A 26,944-nucleotide genomic window follows, 5' to 3' on the forward strand; every position below is an offset into this window, starting at 1 on the left:
AAAGGGGTGTTTTGATGTGAGAGTGGGGTGTCTGAATTGCATGGGAGCAGGGAAAAGGAAAAGACCTTTTTGTCATRAATTGATCTGTCATTCTGGTAGAACTGCCTGAGGATTTGCAATTTATAATGCTCAGCTGAGTCCTTCCTAGGAAAATAAGTATGTTGCAGGACAACAGATGGCATTGCACATGACAAATGGTAAATGGAGTTTCTGCTATTGGCACTACTCATATTACTAACAGTTTTTAGGTACTATTGAGGTTTTCTAAGTGTTGTTTTCTAAAGTTATTTGCAAAACAGTGTAATTTACAACACCACACTGAAAGTGATAAACTGGAGTAGGTGTAGCACTGGGATAGGGTAGATGCAGAGCACAGGTAGGACCTTTGGTAAGGCTGGGCAATAAGCAGATGTGGCACAGAAGTCATATATCTAACTCCGTCCTGCAGCTGAATTTTGGACCAATCCTTTCCAGTGGGCAGAACCTCCTCTCTGAGTTCATTTGCGAATAGAAAGGGAGAAGTTGCCTGAGCTGCTGCTCAGCTGATAAAGGCCATCCACGGAATATAGGAATTGACTGCTTAATGTGTGCACTTTTTATTCTGTTCCATAAGCAAGAAACAAATGGCCCTAAATTTGCCATATTTTTGTGTCTGAGTTACTCCATTTCCTTTCACTGCTGCTTATGATCACACACTCGTCCTTGTATGAAGTATAATAAATAATCTGACAAGTAAGGYGTTCTCTGTTGTTCTTATACAGTGATGACAAAATGTCAACATAAATTCAGACAAAAGTACAAACTCTCTATGTTCATATTTGTAATTCTCTATTCACTWCATAAAGGGTGAAGAGGACGTCTTCCTTTATTACAAAGTTGAAAGGATAATATCAGTTTTCCTGTAACTTGCTTGTGCAGCCAGTTTTGCGATTTGAGGTAAACAGTCTTACATTTTCTTGCAGGCAGACAGTGGAACGTGTGACATTACAGAACCAACTCCAGCAGCTTTTAGAAGCCCAGCGGTCAGAGGGCAAGTCACTGCCCACGTCCCCAAGGTAAGGTGACTGAAACTGTACTGCAGCCTGGATTTGCACATTTTCATAATATATCAGTTATCAGGAAAAGCTGTGATCTGGCTAAATGGTAGATGTATTCTGTAAAGAAAATGTGGGGGTTTTATCTTGTGGACTCAAAGCTGGGTTTCTGGAATTTGTCAGTGAGTAATGTTGATAATACTGGAAATTTGTGTGTATGAACTAAATAGTTCAGGCTTCCCAGTAGAGTGAAAACCAGTTTTACAGTGGAATGTAATATATTTTTAATTAGATGAACAGGAGAAAAGCATAGAAATCCCTAGAAAAGCTGTAGAGTTTGACCTTTTAGTGGTCTATCATACATTACTTTTAGCAGTAAGTTTTAAGTTACCAGTTACTGACAAAACTTGCTTTCATATTAATARGGCTCCTTATACTCATTAAATCTTTTACCTGCTGTAGCTTATAGCAAAAGTCAGAACTTGGAAATTTTATGTATTGGTTACGTATCCTGTCAAGAGACATAGAAAAAAACCACATGATTTAAGTTTCAAACATGAAGTAGGAGGAAGGTAAAGACTGAGGACGGGATCTCTCTGACAATGTAATACACGGAAGCAGAGGAAACAAGCATGACTAGTCTCACAGCAATCTGAAGATGACTTTGAGAGAACTAAAGTGACTCACATGCAAATAGAACTTGGTTTATCATTATTTTTTAATCTATTTTCCTCTCCATAAGACATATACCGTTCTTCTCCTTGTTTCAGATTTGTTAGGGACCTACATATATGTGAAACTGTAAAGCTGCCATAAAAGCTTCTGCAGTCATTGATGATCAGCGCTGTGGGTCATCAAGTGTGAGCTTGTAGGGTTAGTGACTGCTTTATTTTGATTCTCAMAGAATCTTGGGCATTTTTCTGTACAAGTGCTCCATGTCCCTGAATTTCATGTGTGGCTCTTTCAGACAAGTGTAAACAGTTRCAATTGTAGATAACAAACACATTAGGATTGGAGATGCATTTGTGTAAAGAACTGCAGCTAGGAAAGGTCTGTAAATGCTGCTGGAGTACAAAACCCCACTGGAAAGATTTTTTTTTTTGCCTTTTTTTATCAGTCGTTGTCTTCCCTGTCTGCCAGCTCCACAGGGAAGGCAATGGGACCAAAAGCTGTTTTCCAACTCATTTGGTTTCTGTGATTTTTGCCGACTGATCTTTCCAAGTGGTCTCTCATCTGAGTTCTGGTGAGGACCAGGACTGTTTTACTTTCAGTATCAGATAAGATCAGGTGCAAGCAGATGTCTCATYATTCATTATTCCTGTAAAAGTGTAGGCTTCAATGTCATTTTAGCATAGTGAGCAAGTCTGAAAATAACACTCTATTTATTTGATTTCTCAGTTGGCTAATACTTTTTCTTCTAGCTAGAACTCACTTGTAGATATTTTCATCATCCAAGGAGGCAGTAGCAGACCTAAGAGAATGTATCCCTTTTACTAGGCATGTGTGCTTTAGATAAATGCATATTCTTCTGTATCTGTTTAAGTTTGCCACAGGAAAAAAAGGCATAAAATTAATTGCAAATGAGGTGGCTAGTATGAGCATATGAATTTTGTATACTGTGAGAACTATGAGACTCATCTATGCTTAGACTCATCTAAGCACAAGTTCTTTGCTTGCCTCGCACAAACCTGAATTTTGTCATCTTGTCCTGCTTAGAGGAAAAGTGATTTAAAGTAAGAATGTGAAATGTTATGAGCTCTAGCTTATGTCAAAGGTAAAGGTCTCTGCAATTTACGTTTTTCACAGATTAGGCATTCTTGAAATTGCTGTTTCTTTGCTGTATAACAGTTGGAGTTTTAAATTTAATTTATTGTTCTGTTAATATTGAAATACATTCATTTCACTTTTCTCTTGCTTTTCAGTATTTTGTAYATGAAAAGGTTTTGAGTGCAAATTGCCCTGACTTTTTATAAGGTCTTTTGAGGTTATTATTAATACCAGATGAAGTTTAGATTTATGAAATYGTTGCTGTGCAAAGAGGTGGTATTTTAACAGGACTTAGAATAAGCTACTTTTGTGTTATGATGTGACTTGGATAGTAGGCATTTGGCTTTGTGGGGGTTTCTGCCTTCTAAAATATGCCAACTCACACAAACAGGAGTAGTTTCTCTAGAGCTCTCCTCATAAAGTCATATTTGGTGCTTGAATAACCATTCTAAGTTTTGATTTTAAGGAGGGTTTTTTTTTTGTTAGAGATAGCAAAGATACTCAAGTTCTAAATAGGAGTAAAAGCAGAGTTTTGTCCTTCTCTGTGYAAGCTTTGTGGCATCACAGTAATGAATTCCATATGAGTAGTGATGAAAAGGATAATTAACAATAAGCTGAGACAGACACATGCATTGGAAATGACAGTTTTGCATTTTAGATGTGCCTTAATTTTGCTGTGACATTTTCTTCTTTTTTTCTATCAGCTTGCCATCATCTCCCGCTTCTGGCAAACCCCAGTGGAAACCTTCTGAAGCAGATGAATTGTCTCCACCAAAAAGTAAATTGAACACCCAAGATGGGATTCAGATTCTTGGCAGCTTAGGAACTTCCAGTCGTGCTCGAGCTAAGATAAAAGATGAGGACTCAGATAAAATCTTGCGCCAGTTGTTGGGGAAGGAAATCTCTGAAAATGTCTGTATGCAGGAAAAGCTGACTTTGGAATTTCAGGATGCTCATGCATCCTCCAAGAAYGTGAAGAAGATTTTGCCAGAGAAAAGGGAGTTGAAGTTGGCTCGACTGAGGCAACTGATGCAGAGATCTCTCAGCGAATCTGATACAGATTCAGCTAATTCTGAGGACCACAAGAACACCTCTGTGAAAAGAACTGACAAACCAAGACCTCAGCCTATAGTGGAGAGTGTTGAGAGTACAGAGAGTTTGAACATGATGCTTAAGAAGCACACTTCCACCGCAGGACGGCGCTTCCCTTTTGGTATCAGGGTCTCTAAGTCTGTGGATGGCCACAGTCCTTCCCCTACTTCGGAGAGCAGCGACCCAGATAACGAAGCCCCATATCAGACCAGTGGTACCGTGCCTCAGAACCAGTTTAGTGGAGACAACTCTCCATCTGGCACAGACAGTGCCATTGCACAGAAGGTTGCCACCAGCCCTAAGAGCGCTCTCAAGTCTCCATCTTCAAAGCGCAGAACCTCTCAAAATTTGAAACTTCGAGTAACTTTCGAGGAGCCTGTGGTGCAGGTGGAACTAGCAGAGTCAGAACTGAATGAGGAAAAAGATAAAGACCGGAGCAAAGCACTCACACGGGCTCCGGCCAGCTCTGGGGAGCATGCAGGGGATCAGCTGAAAAGGCCTTTTGGAACCTTTCGGTCCATAATGGAGACACTGAGTGGCAACCAAAATAACAACAACAACTGTCAAACAGSAAACCTCATCAAAACCTCCTCAACGCTGCCTTTTACCTCATTAGGAAGGAAGACAACAGAAAGCAAGGGAAATCCAGCAGTTGTCTCAAAAGGAAGAAACAAACCAGTGAGTGTACTGAAAGAAGGAGGGACCTTCTTTTTTCTTGTCTCATTAAATAATACATAGCTTCTTCCTTCTGTCTTTCTATAGCAAAAGAATTCACAAAAATCCTTGATTGTATTTGACCTATAAAAATATCATCACTTTTTGTTTTCAGAAGAATTTTCCAAGATGTGGTGGGTATTGCTTATGTATAGAGTCGGTACTCTTAGGGCTGATTCACATATTCTGTATTGAAAGCTTTCCACAGAGGTGTGACTCACATCTCTGCAGAAATGATGTTTGGTGTTGCACTGAATGACAAAACATATGATGAGGATGTCAGTTTTGAAACTATGGAATTTCTGAGGAGTAAGTAACTGAATGACTAGCCATGTCCTGTCCTATAGCCAAGATTGATGAGCCCAACAGAATAAGAAATATAACAAGGAAAAATAGCAGAAATGGTCCTTCCTGCTTCTCTGAGAACTACAGCCGACTCTGGGTGTTGTAGCTGTCAGCAGCAAGTCTTCTTTGCCCTCCTTCTCCTCATAGCACAGAATCTTCTTGTGTCAGAGCATGTGGGTGGCCTGTAGCAAAATGTACTGGATCCAGAACTCGCATCTCTGCAGTGGTCAGAGTACCCTTTCTGGGACCCCTAGGGAAAGAGGGGTATCTGCACTTGAGAGGCTGATCCTCTTTTTAAAAGAAAGGAGAAAATACTTTGAACAAATGAATCTTTCAGTGTGTTAAGCCATAGGCTGGACTTGATGATCTCAAAGGTCTTTAATTCTGTGAAACTGTATTGAAGAGACAGATGTAGGGAATACTGTGAGTGCAGTGTGTTTGTGGAGTGGAGAGAAGAAGTGTGAGCATCTGGAGATACAATAGAGGTGAGTGAGAGGGAATGGTAGATGATTTAATCCTCTGTGGAAAACAGGGAGGGAGGGAAGTGGTGTATGGAAAGACATGAAGTGAAAGAATAATTTCAAGATGAAAAGAAAACATAAAACAGGCCAATAGGAGGAGGAGGAGGAGGAATAGTGAATTATATACTGTAAAAAGGTAATGGGAGAAAAACACAGGAAAATCTTAGGCAAAGAGGAGGCAAAAGAAACAGTGGAAAGAGGGAACTGAGAAATAGTGAAAAGTCCATATTAGTGGGTGCTGTTGGACCAGTAGTGCTATAGCAGACTGTGAAATTAAATGAAATTAAATTAAAAATTTAAAGGAGACCTAATAGGCTAAATTGAAGTGGGACTTCATATGTTAAAGTTTACTCAGAATCACAATATGAGCTACTGATTTGAGTCTTTAAAGACGTGTATCATCTAGTCAAATAGTCAGTTTACAATAGAAGTAACTATACAATATCACAATAGCTTTTGATAGCTTTTTTTTTTAATGAGTGATTCAGATTTCATATTGACAGGGGAAAAGACAGTCTGTCTTCAAAGATTTTCTGATAGTTTGCAAGGCCATGAGCAGTTTTCGTAGCTCCCTAAGAAATTTGAATAATTGTGTGAGGTAATTCTAACAGTATTGATGCTTGCACTGTACAATGCTTGTTCTGTGAAAAGGCCATGTTTGCATGTCTCTGCTGCCAACATCACAGCTGTGGAAAGAATAAATTTTCATGCCATCCCAAAGAACCACAGCACGTATCTCCAAGAGGTAACAGATTCAGGCTCAAAAAGAGATCTGTTAAAATGTTAYTGTGGCTATATGACTGCGTGTTCTAGTAGATGTCCATGTTATGCATGTGGGAAGCTCTGTGCACGCTCTTAACTGATATGATGTTGTACTTCCTTAGGATCCTTTCTTCAGCTACACCAGTCTCTCTTCTAGCATGCTGAATGAAGAACTTCTGTGTTACTATGCTTGGTATGTGCTTATGCATGGTAATATTTAGCATCTCTCCTGCTTTCTTTTCTCAAATTTTATGTGTTTGTTAACATTGTTACTGAAACATTGGAATAGACTGATTTGCAAGAAGAGAAGTGATGAACATCTAAATTCCTAGAAAAGCAGAAATTTATGATGGATTTCTGCTGATGTCAATGTTGAACCAGCTACAGGATTTCAGTTCCAAGCAAGCACAGAAAGTATTCATGCTCATAAATCCACCAGGGTGTATAGCAGACTTTGGCTGAGTATTCTGCCTCTGTTGAATGAAAGTCAAGTACCAGATGAGAATGGAAATTAAATTTCCTCTCATGAGAAGAGCAAAAAGACCGCAGTTCATCTCTAAATAGAGAATACAGAGAACATGAGGCAGATTGCTGTACTTTAAGTCTAAGTGCTCTTCTATTTTCACACATTTTTCTTACTCTCCCTTCTGTTTTTTAAAAGTCTGATTAACTCTGATTTTATTCAAACTTCTTAATTTATACRTGTTCCATCAGGTCTATTCATACAGAGAGAGGAAAGTCCCTACATTCCATAAAGATATGTTGGAAAAAACAACACTTGACAAAATGTATATTTTATAAGCAAATGCTTTTTAAAAATTACTTGTCATTTTCACTCAAYTCTTAACACTCGCAAAATCATTTTTTCTTTTTTCTGTTAAACTGAGATGTAAAGTTAGCTTCATGTTAGTCATTCTGCAGTTTAAGAGCCTAAATTACTTTCAAGTTAGTGTTTTCTAAATATCTAATACRTGGAAGAAGAAGAGTTTGTTCACTCATTTTCTATTGCCAGGACCTTCCCATACTTAAAAACTTAATTTCAGTAATGGAAATGTGAGTCTTGTTCAAAAGCCATTGGCACAGTGTATGTGAAACCAGAAAGATTTCCAAAACGTTTCATTCTCTCCTGAAAATGAGGCAAACTCTGGTGCAGAAAACTGGATAGGAGCAGTTTGAGGGAGCATCAGTGGGCAGCTTCCAGTCAAAACATCCATCTGCCTGGATCTGAGAGTAATGCAAAACCTTTAATCTCCTCCTTATGTTAGAGCCATCTCCCAGATGTAGGCAGTGGTTGTAATTTGGCACTTGCCTTGTGCAACTGTGTGAGAAATCCCTGGCAATGTGGCATTTCCCCTGGGAGAATCTGGCTGCCACTGCAGGGCTGTGGAGTCACCTGCTGGACTGGTGGTTGGGCTTGGCCATAAAATCCTGGCTGTCCATCCCTCCAGGTGCTGCTGGTCRCGGCACCCTGTCCCAAAGCTGCCCCCATGACCACGGACACATGGAGAGCCAGAGAGTGGGAACAAGGAGCAGAGTGCACAAAGGGCACAGCCTGAGGAGGCTGTTACAATACCCACAGATCAGGAAGTGGGAAAACTGGGTGCCAAAGTCTGTGGCATGAGATTTCCAAATATCACGTAAGAATGGAAGTTGTACTGTGCTTTTCAGAAGTCGTGACAGAGACCTGAAGGTTCTCAGAGCTTCTAAGCCAGCCTTTGTAATGACTTTTATCATCTGTTGTTATTTTTAAATAGCAAAATGGGGATCTGTCATTAATTAACTGTATGACGCCCAGTAGCTGTGAAATTTAAATCTCAGAAGAGCATCACCATTGTGTGCACTACAAGGCCCTGGACACTGTTTGAATTTTCCCTGGATGGTTGGGGAGACTATGTAATTATCATTTCAGAACTACTTTGATTTTTTTTTTTTAATTTGAAAACAGCACAATTTTTGGTGTTTTAAACCTTTATAGTATGTTATTCAGGGCAGTTATATTTCTGAACACTGTGCTAAGCCTGTTTTAACACTACACCCCTATAACAAGGGATTTTATTAGCAACTTCTGAAATCTGAAGTCATTTTACAAAATCTGCCTTCAGTGAGATTACATTCTTTCCAACCAGTTTCCAGCTTCTTTTTCTTCAGCTTCTGTTAATTTCACTTGTTTTTTTTTTCTTTTCATGCAAAATATCCAAGTACATTAGGGCTTTGTAGTTTACTTTTTCAAACTGGTCACAGTTTAATAGTAAAGGACTGTGCTACATTTTTAATGGCCTTTTAAAACTGGATACACCCTATTTTTCTTAAAGCCTTGGAAGAAATTTTGGATGTGCAAGATGGTTTGGGATATTTTTTCCTCTTTTGGAAGGATTAGCTAGTTTTTGCATATTATGACTCCAAGCAAATACTTGCAGGGCTTTTTCCATCTTACATGTATGCCAATGAACAATTCTTTCCCACACTTTAAATCGTCTGAGATCTGCATTCCATTAAAACAAGCAGTAACTCACCATATCAATATAAACCCCTCTATTAGCTACTGTTATCAACAGCAAAAATTGCTTTCCACGTGGGCCAACCAGCAGAATCCACCATCAGATTCCTGTCAGAAAATAAACTGGGCATGGTTCTAAAACAGTAAATGGGTCTGACCTSATATGTATCCTACAGCCAGGCCTAATGCTGGATAAATTACAACTTCAAATACATCCTCCAGAAAAAGGATGCTTATCTGTATGTCTAACATAATAGTAACAATTCATACTAGTGGAGTATAACATCAATCTGAAAGTAGCTTGGACTTTGTTTCAAAAATTTTACATTTATTCTTTTGTGAATGTTATGATCATGTATCACTGCCTGTTGCATGAGAGGGTGTCTGTGTCTGTGGTGATACAGACAAAGAAGATGTTAGAAATTTAATTAGAATATTGTTTACTGATTAGCAGCATCAGTAATACATTTTCTCTGGGTGAGGAGGCATGTTCAGTATTGTCACCAAGAGCCATCTGCATTAGCTAAAGACTTCCTCTTTGAGGTCACGTGGCAACTGAGCTAGATTGAGTCTTTGGTGGGCTTAATGAGCTGCCAGATGGAGACTTTGGTGTACCTTGTGAGCCTTTCCATGACTGGCTCACCCACAGGTCTTTCTGCTCTGTAAACCTGAGCTGATGCAGCAGGTAAACCTTAGCCTGAGAAAGTATCCTTCAGTAAAGCAATGCATGTTAAATGCCAAAATGCACGTATAGCAAAGAGTTCTTCTGTTTTATCCCCTCAGACTCATTCCTGCAAAGTCTGTCTTGCCTGGCTCAATGCTGTACCTCTTGCTCTTGTCTTGGGTGTGTGGCAGAGTAAGTTAGATGAATGAAGGAAGTTTTAAAATTAAATGGTCACTGATGCCCTTCTTATTAGAACCCAAAATTATTGTCCTTGAGGTCAGCTAATGTTAAGTCCTGAGGTAACCACCTAACCACCCTAAGTATAGGTTTCTTGGGGATATTTTGTTCTTTGTGATGATTGTAGACTGAAATAAAGCTATTATGGTTTACAAGAATCAGGCTCAGCAATACATGAGTTAAAGGCAAACTTCCTCATACACATACTCTTGCTCTCACTCTAGTATCTGTCCTTTGCAGCAGCAAACCAGCTAGTCATGGTTGCATTGTAGGAGTTTTGCTGCTCAGTAGTAACAACTAAAAGTGAGACTCTTTTTGAGACAGGTTTGAAAACTGTTGTGGATTAGATGCCCCACCAACAATCAGTTGAAAGGTTMTTTGAAGAGAGGAGGAACATACTGGGGATTCAGAACAAAAGCATATGAAAGTGAAAAAAATGAGTGTTACATATATGTTGTGCTTAATTTTTCTACTTTAATTGGCAAGCTGTAATTTGAATCTCCTACAATTCATCTAATAGATAGATGAATTTCTCTCTGATGATTATTAATGGGGACAAGATAATTCTATTACAGGCAGAGTCAGAAGCCAATAGGATATGTTTAATGTTTATGCTAGTGGGTCTTTTTGTAACTGTGATACTTTTCTCTAAAATATAAGATTTTTTTTTTTAATGTACTGTGCATTAATACCAGAATGTTATTGCAACAGTACACTAATTAATTCTGTGGTTTAAACAGCTTCTGATCATCTCAGTGATTTTCAGGTTTGATTTCAGTATGGAAGCTAGTACTCAGAAAAAATCCACAATCCTAGAAAGTATTTTGTATAGTACATGTCTAGAAAAAAGTAAGGCCAGAGAGAAGGATTAATTCAGATTTCAGTACATGCAAATGGAACAAAACAATGCAAATAAAGATGGTGCAAATCCCTCTATATTTTTAGCATTACCATGAGTTATTTTCTTCTTTCTTTCTCCAGGCATGATGACATCAATTGGAAAAGCCAGAAATCTGACACTCAAAAGAGTACTGAAGAGCCAGAGCTGCAGGAATTCTTCCTCTAAACCACATCATGATGTCTCACTTAGTTTGAAATACCTGAAATATAACCTTTTGAAACACTAATATGAGACATACCCCTCACCAGCAAAACAGCAGCTCTTAGGATGCCTTAATTTGTAGCAGTTAGACCATATACAAATCTTTTATATGATATATGTGTATATGTAACTTGTTTGTAAGCTGTGCTGTGTAAAGGCATGGGTGAACAGAAGTAACAATTTGAAAATTGTTATGACACTTGCAACCTCCAAAATGTTTGTTAGGCCACGGAACACGTTTTGTACTTTGTGTCTTGCATGGATATATTGTCCTATATCTTTATTTCCCTTTGTCARTGGCATATACTGTCAAAGTTTCAGCCAGGACTCTGCCTGTGCAACTCCTCAGTGAGACCAAGGCAAAAGCATTGATTTTTTTTGAGTATGTTTTGTCTGTTGTTATTTCTATTTTTTGTAAAAAGGAAATAAAGACGATGTTAATAGGACACACTGAGTGCAGATACTTCCTATACCTCATATCCTCTTTTGAGGTTTAAGTTTTTTATTGTTGTTTTTGGTATCCATTTGATAATTAGACAATATCCCAGTACCCAGATTTCAGTTCTGTCAGTTAGTTGTGTCAAGAATTGCTTTATCAGCTTAAAAATGTGTAGAATCAAAAAGTATAAATGAAATTTTAAGTTACCAATTACTGCTACTTGCCAAACACTGGCAGTGTGTTCAGCTTTGTTGAAAGTGCTGCATAATTTGCTGAACTCTAGTCCACCTTCATTCAAAGCTGTCATGATCTCTTAGTGAATGTTCTTTGAATTTTTCAGGGAAAATGAATTAATTCACTTTGTTTCTGATAAACTAAGAGTACATTCTTCAAATGTGTCCTACAGCACAGCATCCAAAAAGCAGGCTACTTTAATTTATAGCAAATATGTGTATCTATTTTTGCTTTATTTTGATTATATTGATTTATTTCCATTTGCAGTGCTACAGTTTGTTGAAAAAGATCCAAATTCATGAGAATTTATTTTACTTACTGTTCTGATAGAACAGAGGGAAGTCAGAAGAGGTTTGCCAAGGAAATTCTTTATTTGTCACAAAAATAGCCATAGAATCATGAAATGGTTTGAGCTGAACAGGACCTTCATAGATMATTGAGTTCCAACCTCCCTGTAGTGGGCAGAGGCATAAAAAATATTATGTTGTGATAATTAAATTCCTGCAAATCCAAAACTAGTAACTAAAAAATGTGCACACATGAGGATTTTGATTAAGTACAATGGAGTTGCTTTCTGTGCTGTTTCTCTTGCCTTTTTTTGTTTTTTTTTTTTGCTATGTTTATCTTGGCTGTTGCGCTTCTTTAATGCTCAGTGAGGAGAGGCAAACTTCATGAATGTCATTCATTGTACCTATTAGATGTATCTTATTTGCCAGGAGAACCAGCTTGTCTCTTTCTGCATACCAGGGTAGCTGAGATAGTAAAGCAATTGCAATAGTTATGTAGTGTTTGAATGCCTTTGTTAGGTGAGTTAAATGTCTTTCTTTATATCATTCTTTGGAGTGGTGTCACATTTGGCCACACAGCTTGCATGGACCATGATGGCTGAATGCCCCAGGCAGCCTGTTTGTAGGATTTGGGTAAGCATAGGGTTCTACTGGATAATACGGGACCAACTGAGACATCAGAAAAACAACAAAAAAAACCCCAAAACCCAAAAACCACACATATACACAAAAAAACCCCACCCCAAATCCCACAACCCACACAACATTAATTAACAAAAACCTGTACTTGCAGAAATGCAATTCAGAAWTTTTTTTCCCCATTTCTTATCTGTTGCTTGGCAATAGTTTGATTTTTGAGCTAAAGTGATAAACCTAGCATTCTAGCTGACCTGTTTAAAGAAACAACCAAACCTCCAAAAATATTTGTGAGCCAGGAACAGCAAATTGTTCCAGCAAAGTGAGAGCAAAGTACCTCTCACTTGGCCTCCTATCATCTTATGCTTATGAAAAATCTGAATACAAAATGAGAAGAGACACGTGTGCTWCAATTACCAGTGTGGTGAAAGAGAGCTGAAAAGGAAGGATTCTGTGTCTGGTAGATGGGCTTAAAACAAATTGGCAGTTTGTGTTTCTGAGGCTGTGAAGGGAGTGGACTGTTCATGTCAGTGGCAAAAGCAGCAAATCTGCTGAGTGGTCTTGACCRACTGGAGACGTGTGAAGTCTGCCACAGCTGTCTGTAGTATCTAGCTGAAGCAGAGGATGAAACGCAATTTCAGTGAAAGCTTCTGATGTAGACTAAGATGTAAACATTGTCAAACCTGGGAAAAAGAAACCGCCTACTCYAGTGACTGAGGATTTAAAGTTAGCCCCTCTCTGCAATGTAGCAATTTCTAAATTATATTCTAATTCAGCATGTGGAGAATCCAATTATGTGAGTATCCTAGGGCAATGCAAATTACTGCATGAGATAAGGTGATGTCAGAAGCTGTTTGGGGTCTGTGKTTAAAGATATCCATGGCTCCTGAGCAAATTGCATCAGAAATATGTTTTCGGGAAGCTAGTGCGGAAGAGAGGCCAGTTTGATATAAGCATGAAAAGTAGTGTCTGAAAGGCTTAAGGTGAACTCATGTTGTATAAACTGCAGATTTTATTGTGCCTAATTTGTAGTTTCTTTCCTACCTAGGGCCCCAAACCCTGCACATGGTACACTCTGATGTCATGCCTATTAGAGAAATGTGGATTCTGTGATCTTCAGCTGGCTGATGCGTGCCTACTCTGCGTATTGGTAGCTGTGAAATCCAGGTGCTGTAACTCTTTCTGTTTAGTTAATAATCCTCCAAGTATGTCCCTTCTGGCATGAGTCTAAGTCAGGCTTCTGTCAGCAAAGCATGAGCATTTCCCAGAGGCAGAAGAGATGATCAGGAAATTTCCACCAAACATCTTCAGAAAATATCACTTACCCAAGGCCTTGAACAGGAACACAAACCCCTTGGTTTCATCTCCTGTATAAAAGATCCTCCATCCAACCACAAATTTTGGTTCAAAGAAGTCAGTATTTTGCCAATGTGTGTCCTAGTAAAACTGTATTTGTGGTCACCCCAAAGAAAAACTTTTTGTGATCTGTCACCGAGATCTCAGAATAAGTCTTCTCTGTGTATGCTCTGCAGTTCTGTCCCAAAGGTGATAAACAGGGTGCCAGAGAGCAGTAATGAATTCCCAATTTCAGGTAATCTCTGACTCTCCTTTTTTGAAAAATGAAAATCATTTGCTAAGAGCCTTGTGGTTTTTTCGAGGTTGACTTGTTTCTGGTATTTGAGCATATGGATACAAGTGCAGCATCAAAGCTTCAAAATGGTGCTGTAATTTCACCAGCAGAACAATGGTCTATGCTTTGTCCTGCATCAGTAGAGCAACATTTTCATAATTATTTATTTGCTTTTCAGTCTCCAAATTAGAGGTCAAATACATTGGTTAAGAAAGGTACTAATGGATAAAATAACTTTAGTCAGCCGAATTGTTGTGTGAAGAGGATCAAAGAGACTAGTTAGACAAACTGTTTAGATTTCATATTCATTTCACTGTAGCTGTCATTCAGAAACCTTTTTGTAACATCAAGCTGGCATAAGATCAATGGCATAACAAAATGTGATTGGCAGTGTAACAGTAAAAAAAGGATACTCCCAACATCTACTTATTTATAACAAAATGGTAACTGTCTCTGTCATGCTTTCTGAGAGCTGATTTGTTGCATGTTTCATCACCTACCATCACAAGCAATGTCAGAATATGGTCAGGCAACACAGTCAAAAGTAAAGTAAAAATGTCAGCACATCATATGCCAGGAATTAATTAATAAATTAGTAAATGTATCTCAAGGTGAGACAACTTTGTCTCCATGTAGACCAAGATTCACATCCTCATACCCTTGAAATATTTCTTAGCCTTTTAAAAACCTACGTGGTGGAAAAGCAACAGAAAGATTTGTTTAAAATGTAAACCCTGCATTTGCAGCATCAAACTGCAAGGCTTAATTGTCTGTCRTGAAATGGTCTTTCAATGACATTGTAGGAATAATTTCTCAAAATACATTTAATTTCCTGTCTTTCCAACTGTACACCAGCTGTGCCCAAGTAGTTAGCTTTTGTATAACCTTGTTTGTGTCCATTTTGAGCATACAGTTGTAAAGGAGAAGAAAGTGCAGCACATGCGCTGCAATCAGAATGTCTTTCAGACACAGAACCTTGCGGAGCACTGCAGGTCCCAGTGTAAAAGCCCCAGTAGTGGATTCATCCTCTGTGTCTGTAGAACATCACTGCCCTATCACCTTCTTGCTTACACCAGGCACACTACTGACTATTTGCACCCATCTCTTGTTCATTATAATGGCCACTCAATATTAACTTTGATCCAAGTGTCAGCGTTCAGGCAGGGGAAGCCAGAGAGGTTCTTAATATGCCACACAACCTCTCCCAAGTAAAGAAGGGTGCTATGTACACAGCACCAACCACCCATCCTCTTTGCACACATTTAATTATGCCAGATTTACAGATACCCCATATTTTGTAACATGAACTGCTTTTTTCTAACATGCATGGTCAGCCATAAATAATAGCTCTAGCCATCTGTTTCCTGAAGAACATTTCTTTGACATCTGCAGAGTCACTTCCTTTCCCACTCTAACTGTTAGGTGTTTTGCCAGTSTGCTTACTGGCAAGCAGTGTACAGGAAGAAGGAAAATAATTATTCAGGGTATATTTGGGAAACTGATAAGAAATCCTGACACTGTTAGAACACAGAGCTGGCTTTTTATCTTTGTTTTCAGAAGGCAATACTGCTCCAAGAAAAGAAAATAAAATCATGTGGGTCCGGAAGTGAATGGAAAAGGGAGGAATTAATTCCTGAAAGGAATTAGCCCTCTTTCCTGTACAGACATGAAYGTAACCTTGCATGCAGATAGGGTATGGAAAAACTGCAGCATAGGGACCAATTCAGGGGTTTTGCAGTTCAAAAGGCTGTGGCCTGACCATATACCTGTGTGTCTGCATACGCATGGAGATGTCAAAGATAAGACAGCAGTCTCTGTACACAGCTACAAGGGTGGATGGAAATAATGATGCCCCTCCTTGTTGGTCTGCACATTGCTGACTAGGGGTAGAGCAAGAAGCAGTGCAGACAGAACTGTAGCAAAGGGGATAGGGGTTATGTGTTAGCAAAACTTTCCACAAATAATGATAGTGCTGGAAACAATAGAGGGGGAAGTTGGGAGAGAGTCATAATTGAAGGATTTTAAGAACAGGTGGGAGAAGCAACTGTCAGAAATGACATGCCAGCAACAACCATCAGAAATGCCATGAGGCAGGCAGCTGGTCTTGGATGACCTCCTGAGATCCCTTTCAGGCAATTCTCCTTTAATGAGTCTGTGATTCAATTGTGACAGAATCAGTTTAAAAGAGAAAACTGTGAGGTCTTTACACMCTGTGCCTTTTACAACACTGTCAAGACAACCAACAGCTCTGCCTAGTGGTCTGTGATATCGGATTTATTTTCTGAGAACACTGGTCAAATAAGATCCACATAGAGGTTTGCCAAGGAATCAAATAAGTGATTTAATTTTAAGCGTTCTTGAAAATGTCTACCCGAATGTGACGGCTTTTAAAATATGTGTCTGGTTTCTTAAGAAACCAGATAAAATCCTTTTGTTCAATTCAATGCCAGTTTTTACTGGGAATCAGGCGTGATCAGCAAAGGCTTTTTATGGGATTCTCAGGTTTCACTGTGCATGCAGTGGCACAGAGGAAAAGAGAGCCAGCAGTGTCTTCTTGTGGCCGTGGAGGCCAATGGAATCCTGGGGTGTGTTAGGAAGATCACTGGCAGGAGGTAGAGGAAAGTGATCCTGCCTGTCTGCTCAGCCCTGGTTGCTGTGTCTGGTTCTGAGCTCCTTAGCACAMGAGAGACTGGGAGCACCTGGAGTGAGTCCAGGAGAGGGCTGCAGGAGGGAACAGAAGSCCCTCGCGCATGAGGAAAGGCTGAGGGAGCTGTTTATCCTGGAGGAGACACAACAGAGAGGGGCTCTTATCAATGTCTGTAAGCATCTGAAGGAAAGGGTGTCTAGAGGATGGATCAGGCTCTGCTCTCTGGTGCCAAGAAATAGTACAAGGGACACTGGGCAAGAACTGGAACACGGGAAGTTYCACCTGAACATCTTTATATGGAATATCTTTACCATGAGGATGACYGACACTGGAACAGGGCACTCAGAGAGGATGTGGAGTCTCCTCTGTGGCGATGCTCAAAACATGTCTGAGCACAATCCTGAGTCAAGTGCTCTGGGCACCCCTGCTTGAGCAGGGAGCTTGGACTAGCTGACCTTTAGAGTTCCCTTCCAGACCTAAACATGCTCTGATTCTGTGATCACTTTCTGAGGGTAATTGAAGAGTCTAGCTTTAATTAAAGGGAAGAATCACAAATAGCAACTAAAGATGCGTATWTTGGGGAAGAGAAATTGCCTTTGCCCAAGTGAGTTAATAGAGCAAGTATGGAATGAGGGAATGGTGATCCTGGAAGTGATYCTGTCCTGTACTCAGCATTCTTAGTGCCCTTCTCTGCTGTTCRAACGTGGATTCTGTCATTTCCTTGCTGGACCTGTGCGTAAAAAACCACCTTAGATATACCAACAAGATGTGCCTCCTTCTGGCAGCACAAGAAAAAGTTTTGCCTTTCAGTGATAAACTTCAGTTCTTTGGCATTAAAAGGCTGCATTGGTGAAGGGCTCTTTAAAGGCAGCCTTGCTGCTGATAATGGTATGTTCTGGGAGGAAAAGAAGACAGAAGAGTTCCATCTTCAGCAGTAGCTGGTTCCAAAAGTACTCAGAGCTCTCACTGAGCAATAGCCACTATGGTTTGCCCTGCCCTAACACCTGCAAAGTGGCAGCAGTGCTGGTGCCCCACAAACTGCCTGCTTTATTAACAATGGGAGCAAGGTCTGTGCAGAAAAGAGCTGCACTAGGAAAACCCATGTGTAAAACACTTGGGGAAGCACCGTTTTTCTGTTTTTCAGAGGGTATTTTTTGTAAGATGCCATTGGGTGAAATTTGCTACAGGTACTGCTTGCACTCCAGGGCATCTGTTCCGCAGTGCTCACTGTTTCCTGCTGGTGTCAGGGGCTGATTCACTGATGTTGCTCAAGAAGGGCAACACACAATAATGCTGATTAGATCTGTGTTATTCCAGGGCCTTTATTTCCCAAGTAAATAAGTAAATAAATCAGACAAGTTCTTTTGTTTCCTGCAGCATGACATCTGACAGTTCACCTAGAGGAGATAATAAACTTCCTCTTCCCATGAAGATTTGCATCCTAAAAACATGGTTGAGGCATCTCCATTTGTGTGAACTGCTTTCTGAGACACTTGATAATGAGAAAATCCTTTGTTCACCCCGTACAGATGATGTWACAGATCACATGGTAGATGTGTACTCGAATTTCCTAAAATCTTAACAGAAGAAAGAAATATCCTCAAAATCTATAGCCTATTTCTGGATCCACTGGGAATGCATTTTACATGCTTTAAAATAGTACAAGCAGCACTGTGAGTGAAGTGCTGACTGGTCTCACYTAAAAGTCTCTTGGTCCCACTCACTGCCATGAATGTGTTTGTTCCTGGGCATACATTCCTAATGGCTTTTCTGAAGCTGTTTTCCCTCCAGAGTATGAAGTAGTCAGAAAACAGCCAAACATATTCATGAGCCACTCAAATTCTGTGGYGGAAAATTGCCATCCAGTGACATCCAGTGTTAGCACTGAGGATAATTTTTACCAGTTTTCAGTAGAATAGTGGTGGGTTTCATAAACATTATGGTGCTGGAAGTAAGTGCTTCAAAGCATTAAAAGAAATTAAGAAAGAAGATTACTACTAAGAATCCTCTTGTAGATATTCACATTGAAAGCCTTAGCTGTCTTTATATGAACAGGCTAAGCAAATGCTGAAACTGACCGCAGTAAAAGAAACAGGGAGAAAATCTGTTTTATGCTGTAGCAATAAAAAGGGGCATTCTCATAGTTTGCTTTTTATTATGCTTATAAAACAAACATTAAATAGGTACATATTTCATTAGGCAGTGATAAATAGACAAAGTATTCATCTGGGCATCAAATGCATATGTATGTTCCAATTATTTTGAGTTTGTATTTTTGAAAGTCCTCTGCTGGAAAAGTGAGCACATTCTTCTGGAATTTCTGGTTTTGTTGAGTAAAGAAACTTGCCACATGACAAATAGTAGACATCTATGGGCAGCTGTTTCAATGCCTATTTCAGCCTTTCCCCTGAAAGACAGGAGAGATTTGTACTTCCAGAAGAATTTCTAGACCAAAATCTGTGTGTTTAATCTGTCTGTTATCTGCTCTGAATAGTCTTTAAAACAAAGACCAGACTGTATCCAGCAGAGACTGGGAAAAAGTGAGTTTGGTGTAGGGTAAAACCAAAGCAGCTAAGCCACTTCGAGATTTTCCTTGCTGACTCTTAGAGAAGTGGTTGACAGTCAAGAAACCACTTCATGCTCCTGCTGTATCCTCACCTCTTCTGAAGCTGCTGGAAGTCACCATCTTTAGGACTATTAAGTCAGGTAGTGGAAAGGGTGAATTTGTTTGGAAAGTAAAGGGAGTACAAGATTCCACAAACAGGAGAAATCCATTTCTACAGAAACTGATTTTTCATTTCTACCCTTGTCTTCTAAATATGTGAGTGAACGGGGATAGATATGTGTTCTTTTCTATGTACATAAGTATTCTTTTTCACGTGTATATGTATTCTTTTATATGTATTTTATATGTAGATGTTTAGATAAACATCAGAAGAATTTAAGATGTCACACAGGTATAAAACAAAATAAAGCTTGGCAGTTACTGTTAAACTAAAAAGTTTTCTCTGGTATTTTATGTTCTTCATCTAGATTTATGGAGCCGAACATATGTCAGTCAAACACAGCCTATYCAGAATAATAGTAACTTCAAAGCACTGAAAGTATGTTGTGCAAGGCAACAGGGAACTATTTAAGAAATATTTCACATAAAAGCCTCTTTAGGAGCCACAGTTCTCCCAGTGATATATTTAGAACTTGATTCAACATGGTTTGGAAAGGTTTTAGACACAAACTGCTTAGAAGGCATGTTCAAACCATTTGCATTGGAATTCTATTTGAAACTCAGTAACTGCAAAATCATGTCAGTAGTATGATTATCCAATTAGCACGTGTCCTCACAGTATCAGTTTCTGTATTCCAGAGGCTTTTTTGTGCAACATTGAGTGCAGCATCGTCCAGGTTCTAAAGTACAGGTCTCTAACATTTTCTCTAGCTTCAGGCGTTAAATATTGCAGGAACATTTCTCAGCAAACTGTTGACAAAATGCAGGGACAAAATGCAGTGAAAATATGAGGTATGTGGGTAAGAATGCAGATATTGTTTGCATACAATCATCTGGACTTTGAGTAGCAAATTTAGAGTGACAAATATGCTCCAGTGCGTAGACCACAAGTGTCAGAGAAATACACGAGGAGGATGCTGGCAGCCCTGTGGCCTCGCTGATCACCAGAGGGAGACAGAGCGTGTAACATTTCASGAGAGTGCTCAAAGTGCCGAGCAATGCTCCAGGTAAAGGTAACATGAGATTATGCAAGTTTCCAAAATATTGACAGATATGAATAATAATGAGATTTCACTGCTTTGCTCAATTTTCTTTAGGGTGGACGTGCACATGGTGGGAGACAGATGACTAACTTCATACCAGCACAGAACAAAATATTTCTGAATATAGGCAGACTCACTAGCAATCATTTTGTTTTATTCTAAGTTAATGAAATACATATGTAAACACAAATGATTTGACGAAATCAGCACAGAAACATGTGCATATGTGTTTTTTTGGGGCACTGCCTTGTGGCGAGAGAGCAAGAGGGTTGTTTGAATCCCTATCTTAACACCAGAGGGAACTTGTTGTTAAAAAGGACTCGCCTACTATGATATTCAATTATTTAAAAACTTCTTAATAATTATGTAATTTTTGGTGAGGAGAATCCTGAGAAGTAAAGTACATTCTCTTTTATAACCACGGTGCTTGTAATTAACCTGTGTTACAGCAAGGCTGAAAAGACAGCARCGATCATCTCTGCCTGACATCTGCAGAGCAGTGAGATCATCCTGTGGATGATGAACTCAAGTCTTTACTGTTTCGTCAGCCAAAATAATGATTTAGAAGTCTATAGTGGCTGTAGGAATGACTGTTGGAAAAAATCTAGCAGCCAAAAATCATGGTACTGCTCCAGGCAATAGACCTCAGAGGTCTCAGAGGCCTCGTAATTACCTGGATGAGATGGCTTCTCACAGGTCCCATAGCTAATCAACATCCTCTTCTCTCAAGAACTTGCATTTACTAACTGCCTATCTGGCTAAATGACTTCGTTCTGCTTTCTATCTTACTTTATTGATAGGAAAGGAAAAACTGGCAACTTAATGATTTGCAAGTAGTTGGGCTGTCAGACAGTTTTTCCCTGAAAGCCCATTCAGTGTCATTTCCCTGACATGTCTTGGAGCAAAACCATTCTGTAATGGTCAGGATAATGTGGACTCTCAAGTATTCTGTATTCCAAAACACACTGAGAAAATCCATCATTTCTTCTGCGTACCACCCATGATTGCAGGAGGAATGGATCGCTTACATGGCACTCATTTTAAGTTAGCAGGTACAATCAGCTTTTATCTGTTCAAACACAGTTACACGAAAAGTTTACATTTAAAGTAGAGGGGGGTAGAAGCAAAGGCACTGAAGCTTCCAAAGCATGGCAAGGCGAAAAATATATTTTTAAATCAGATTGCCCATTTTGTCTGTTCCTAATAGCACCTTCATATATGGCTCTGGCCTTGGCTCATCTTGGCTATTGCAATTGTTTTAAATTTAGTGTGGAAAAAGTGTCCCAAATGACAGTTCTATAAACCATTCATTTTGTAACACTGAAATAATGTCATTTATGATCAGTCAGGCCAACAGGATTACCTGGTTGTTAATTTTTTGTGTTTGACTTTACTGGAAGTTTTTCACATTTGAGAATAAGCTTAAATAGGTAAGCAGACATACATGGWTCTCTTATTCTATTTTCTCTCAGATTTGTCAAGTTTGTGCTGGTTCTCACTAGCAGAATGAATCCTATATAGCGGGTAGAGAAAAGAAGCCAAATCTTTTTTACAGGTAGGACATGCGCTCACATGAGTTTTACCTGGATTGGAATTTACTCTGCTGCTGAGTAGTTTGGTTTAGGAAATCTCTCTGTTAGTGCAAACAGAAACTTAAAACAAGGCAAAGACTTTCACGAAGGCTAAAGCCTAGCATTACATCTATTTTGAGCACCCATTTTAGGACCACTTTAGAAAATACACACTACTATTGTTTTTATTTCATCATGTCTTTTCCTTCTTTTTTTAGTCATTTACACAGTATCCATCATGATAACGTTTAACCATCTGTACTATGTCACACGAGCCAAATATTCCTTCTAATGAAGTTCCTTGGGAATATTGTCATTAATTTCCAGCTATACTGGGAATTTTTCCCAGTGTTTAAAATTAAGTAATGTCTTTCATCTCCAGAGATCCTCAGAGTTTCTCACATGCTGTGGACCTGCCCCCAATCATACTTAATTCTTCAAAGAATTTGGCTCCAGTGATGGAATTTAGGTTTTAGTTCAGCACATGCAGAGTTGGGTGTGTATATATAGTGTTTTTATATCAAAAGCAAAGTTTTGTGTGAGTGCTTGAGCCTGCACATGCACAAAGGCAGGTTGTGTGCTTTAAAGAGCCATTGTTGCATTTACTGGCAGAGTGTAACACGGGAGAGGCTGACGGGAGGCCACGGAAATATTAACTATTTTGGCATGAGAGTCAGGAAGATAGCTGAGATCCAGAGAAGCAATCTGATGCTTTTTCACCATCTGCAAAAGGATTTTTCTCAGCTGGTTGGTACAAGCAGCCACAGACCATGAGTGAGCTCATGCGCTTTGTCTGTCTCACAGAGCTTCCTGCTGCAGTTGCTGGAAAGCCCATTTTCTCTCTTTGCAGTTTGAGGCAACTTTACTGAGGACATAAAAGTGAAACATTTAAAAGCTTCCTATGAGAGACCAACTTCCAAAACCTGGTGTTATTCCTTTTATTTGGTCCCTTGACTTAAAGAATAAGTTATTAGGTTGTAATAGGAAACTTGCTTCAATATCCATGATTCTTGTTGGAATCTAAACCTCGACAGCAACAAATAACTGCTCAAATTCTACTTTACTTTCATCTGCGTTCTTTCTCMATTCTTCTGGTGAGAAGGAAGGGTTAAGTTCACATCCTCACAGAGGAGTAATAGCTCTCCCCAAAAGACAAGTCACAACCAAACTATTTAATTGTAAACGTCTCACTGAAGAATTGGTACACGAATGAGACATGACTTCATCCTCTAACCTACATGCTTCACTGGTCTAGGGAACCCTGGTGGGTTTGGCCCATTTTAGTCATAGTTGTCATGGGAGATCCTTAATGACTTAGTAAAGTAGCTTAAAAMAATCTCCATACAGAATCCAGCATATGGTATATTTATTGGCAAACGTTAATCCCCTTAGGAACAAGTTCTGTAGTAACAAATGATGAATTATGTGGCTTCATAAGCACTCATGTCATCAAATGCACCACTGACCTTTTTACATTTTCAGGGGGATTTTCTGCTGTGTGCAGTTTCTCTGGTTTGGAAGTGAAGCAGTTTAACACCATGTCCTGAAGGAAACAGGTAATCAATAATTTCAGTTTTGGTTACTGTAAAAGGTAAATGAGCCCTGTATATTTGTTGGGCAAGTAAGCAATGCAGGGCTTTGCAAAGCTTGAGCAAGGCCGAAGAGAGAACTCGAATACTCACAGTACAAGGACACAAAGCAGACTTGCTTTACAGGAGAAAAGACGTAAGAGTAGGTCGAAAAGATCTGAGAGTGCCAGAGTAAAAGGGAAAAAAATTAATTTCGAGCATGTTTTCTAGGGGCAAGAAGCAAAACTGCAAAAACACTCAACTGAGCAAGTCTGTTATGAATTTTAACAGGAGATGGCTGCAAGGGAGCCTGCAGTAGCGACTGAGGGGATGAATCCCCATCATAGTTAATCTGAGAGGTGATCCAAAGCTATTGCCTGGATCCTGGGATTATAATTTTGGTGTTGGGCTTGTTTGGAGGTGGAAACTCTAGGAACTGTACTGAGAACTGAGGAGAGGCTGCCTGCAATGAGAAAGGGAGCTGAAGATCAGGATGCAGTCATGTCTGGTGTTCCCATACCTYGAGACTAATCTGCCCTCAGACCACCGTCTGAGCCATCAGTTCAGTGAAGTACGATCACTGCTGAAACCAGAGCACCTTTTCCAGCAGAATGTTTTCCAAAACTAACATTTCAGGATCTGATAGAAAGAAGCAGGTATTGCCACATGTATGTAACACACAGAGCTCTGTTACACTGTATACAGTCAGTGCTGCACACAGGTACCCACTGGCTACAGAACAGGCAGASCTTTGACAAAGAATGCTTTCTTTTTCTCTTTGGCCATAGACTATGTTAAATTCAAAACTAAACTCCATGTTGAGCCAGGTAGTGAATTTCAATTCTTCTGTTCTTGACTTAATCACGGCTACASTCTGGTATCAGGTAAGGCAGCCCCCATGGGAGAAACTGAACCTGTATTTCACAAGGTTCATCAGCTGCCAAGTGAAACAAAGGAACCCATAGCCGCAGTGGTAATGTAGTTATTTTTGGTCCTGGCTTCTCCTTGTGCTCTGCCGGACAGCTGAGATGATCCAAGAGAACACAGTGTTGCAATGCTTGTACCCGTCTGTGGGCACAGAAACACCTTTCRTTCCCGTGGCTGGATCTGTAGATGGCATGTAAGTAAACACACAGGTAAATTATCTTGATTGTAAGTGGAGTGTGGCAGACATCAGCACAATTCTGAGGAGCAGGTAATATTAATTCACCATGTGTTGAACTACATGCCCCTAAAATCCCTCCCAGGAATAGTTTAGTGGAGAGTCAAAGAGTGAGCTGTTGGCTGGATCACCACTGCTATTTCTTTCTTTTAATGTAAATCCTATGGGGCTTTTCTCCAGGGCTCCCTGTAGAAGCTGAACAGGTTGCAGGTGAGGCTGAGCTGGATGTGCCACCTTCACCACTTCAGTGAAGACTGACAATAACCACAGAAAGCTGTCYAGAAAGCTGGACACTTCTGCACTTCCTCTCCCATCTTATGCGTCAGGCTGCCCATACACATCCATGGGGAATGCTCACCAGAGATCTGCCAACCACCTCTCTTATCTCTGTTGCTCACCCTCAGGCCCCAAGGTAAGTTGATGCTTTGTCAGCACCTCAGAAACAATCCCTGAGGTACCACTCACCCCAGAAGTATGAAGCAAACCAAAGCAGACCAGAGCAGGCACTCTGGAAAACACTGCAATTTAAGCAGACTGGATTGCTTGGGGCTGGGGTTGCCAAGAGAATTTTTGGGACATGAGAACATTTATACACCCTGGGCCTGGACTGCCTTCTCCATCCCATCACAACTTCCAGCCCTAATTGATTGGAACTGCCAAGCCTGGCTGCCAAGCAGAATATTTTTACAATCCTGGTTCTATTTATGCACTGACAAATACAAAACTTGGTGTCAGAAAAGAAACCRTGAAGCAGAACTGCAGAAGAAGAAAGGAATTGGCAGAGTGGACTATGAAATGATGAACAAGGCACTGAGGGGTGGTACCACATGTTATTACTGTGCCTGGTACGGGTGAGTGCTGAGAGCACTTTTAGAAACATGCCTATACAGGTCTCTGAAACACCATTTGGCAAGATGTTTTATTTTGAAATACGCACTGGCCTCTGCTGGAGATGAACTTGCTTTTCTGCTTTCAATSTGGTTCAGAGACAAATGACACCCAAATTTATCACCTTTATCAGAGCATTTCAAAGCATGGAGCTAAAACCAYTAAAAATGAAAACCACAAAGGATCTCAGTAGAAACAGAATGTTTTTATTGTCTATGATAGAAAAAAAAAAACAAAAAAAACCATGTTTTGGAAAAAAACCCTCCTCTTTCTCAGGCATCAAGACTGTTTTTAGCTGTAGAGGAAAAGCTAGTGTCCTGGTTTGATTTCTTTTGCTGGCCAGAAGAATTGGTGCATGTCCACTCGTTATAGAGGAATTTGCTTGGAGGACCACAATGTTCTTAAGGCTGTTTTTTTTTCACCAGTGCATGACATCCCAGGCATTTATTACAGCTGACCCAGTCTAAAAAGTTTTCTTTTTCATTGCTACTTGAAAAAAGACACAAGAATAGTTACAATTTCTCCATTAGCAGCTTCTAAGCTCTGCTTCTGCTTATGGACTGACCACAAGCCTTCAGGAGCTTGTTGTACCTTTATGCGCATGAGGCTTTCCCTCCAGTTACATTGGCTGCACCTTTATGAACATATCTGGTTTAAGTAGCACACTTGGTAAAGCCCAGAGAGTATCTCAGTTAGACCCTAGGAGACAGAAAGGGAATTCAGTGATGTGTTATCCAAGTTTGGATTCTCTCTGCTTTTGCTCCTTGCTGTTTGGTTTGATGAACTTTCAATTCCTGTCAATCTCTGAGCTTCCTACAGCACAGGCGGTCTGCAGCTGCCTATCAGGCTGTGACGTCAAAGAGTAAAAGTGAGAAGTGGGTGCATCTCCAGTATTTGATAAGAGCTTATCTGCACTCTATCTGTGGGTTTCCTGACCATAGCCATGAGCAGTGAGATTCCCAGGCAGAGGCTGGAAGCAGATAAACTTACGAAAAGACAGCAAGAAAGCAAGGAGGTTCAATAAGAGGCTGAGTTACTCATTGACAAAATACAGCTGCCATCACAATGCTGAAGGCAGAACTGGATTACTGTACTAAGATCAGTGCCCCTTCTCGTGCATGAAGTAAGAGACCTGATTTTTTATGTGATCCACCAGGAGTGTTTTATAAGCAGAACTGCCACACAGTCATTTGTCACTGCGGGACCGGGAAGATGACTGCTGAGTTCTGCCCTTCTGTCTGCCTCCAGTTATGAAAATTGATTGTGTATTGATTGTATGGTGTATTGACTTCCTGCTRACGTCATAAATAAGGACTGCGATTCTGCCTACATTTTCATAGCTAAGATAAGGGACTGCATCGCGTGAAGGTGTTTTCACA

The 26,944-nt window shown here is 39.9% G+C and overlaps 1 protein-coding gene across 5 annotated transcripts in view; it reads left to right on the forward strand.

The window, feature by feature from the left end:
• Positions 1 to 19,583, forward strand: part of SNCAIP (synuclein alpha interacting protein) — a 97,495-nt gene extending 77,912 nt beyond the window's left edge. For 3 of the 5 annotated variants that reach the window (XM_057367747.1, XM_057367749.1, XM_057367748.1), the window contains exons 9-11: positions 963 to 1,055; positions 3,506 to 4,571; positions 13,380 to 19,583. In XM_057367747.1, the coding sequence (XP_057223730.1) occupies positions 963 to 1,055; positions 3,506 to 4,571; positions 13,380 to 13,556 (1,336 nt within the window). In that variant the 3' untranslated portion in view covers positions 13,557 to 19,583. Of the gene's footprint in view, positions 1 to 962; positions 1,056 to 3,505; positions 4,572 to 6,357; positions 6,429 to 10,614 lie in introns of all 5 variants that reach the window. The other 2 variants (XM_057367750.1, XM_057367751.1) reach the window with 2 other exon arrangements.
• The last annotated feature ends 7,361 nt before the right edge of the window (positions 19,584 to 26,944 follow it).

This window comes from Malurus melanocephalus, unplaced genomic scaffold (genome assembly GCF_030028575.1).
Source record: "Malurus melanocephalus ecotype Western Australia unplaced genomic scaffold, MMel_1.1 scaffold_84, whole genome shotgun sequence".
NCBI classification, from domain to species: Eukaryota; Metazoa; Chordata; class Aves; order Passeriformes; family Maluridae; genus Malurus; species Malurus melanocephalus.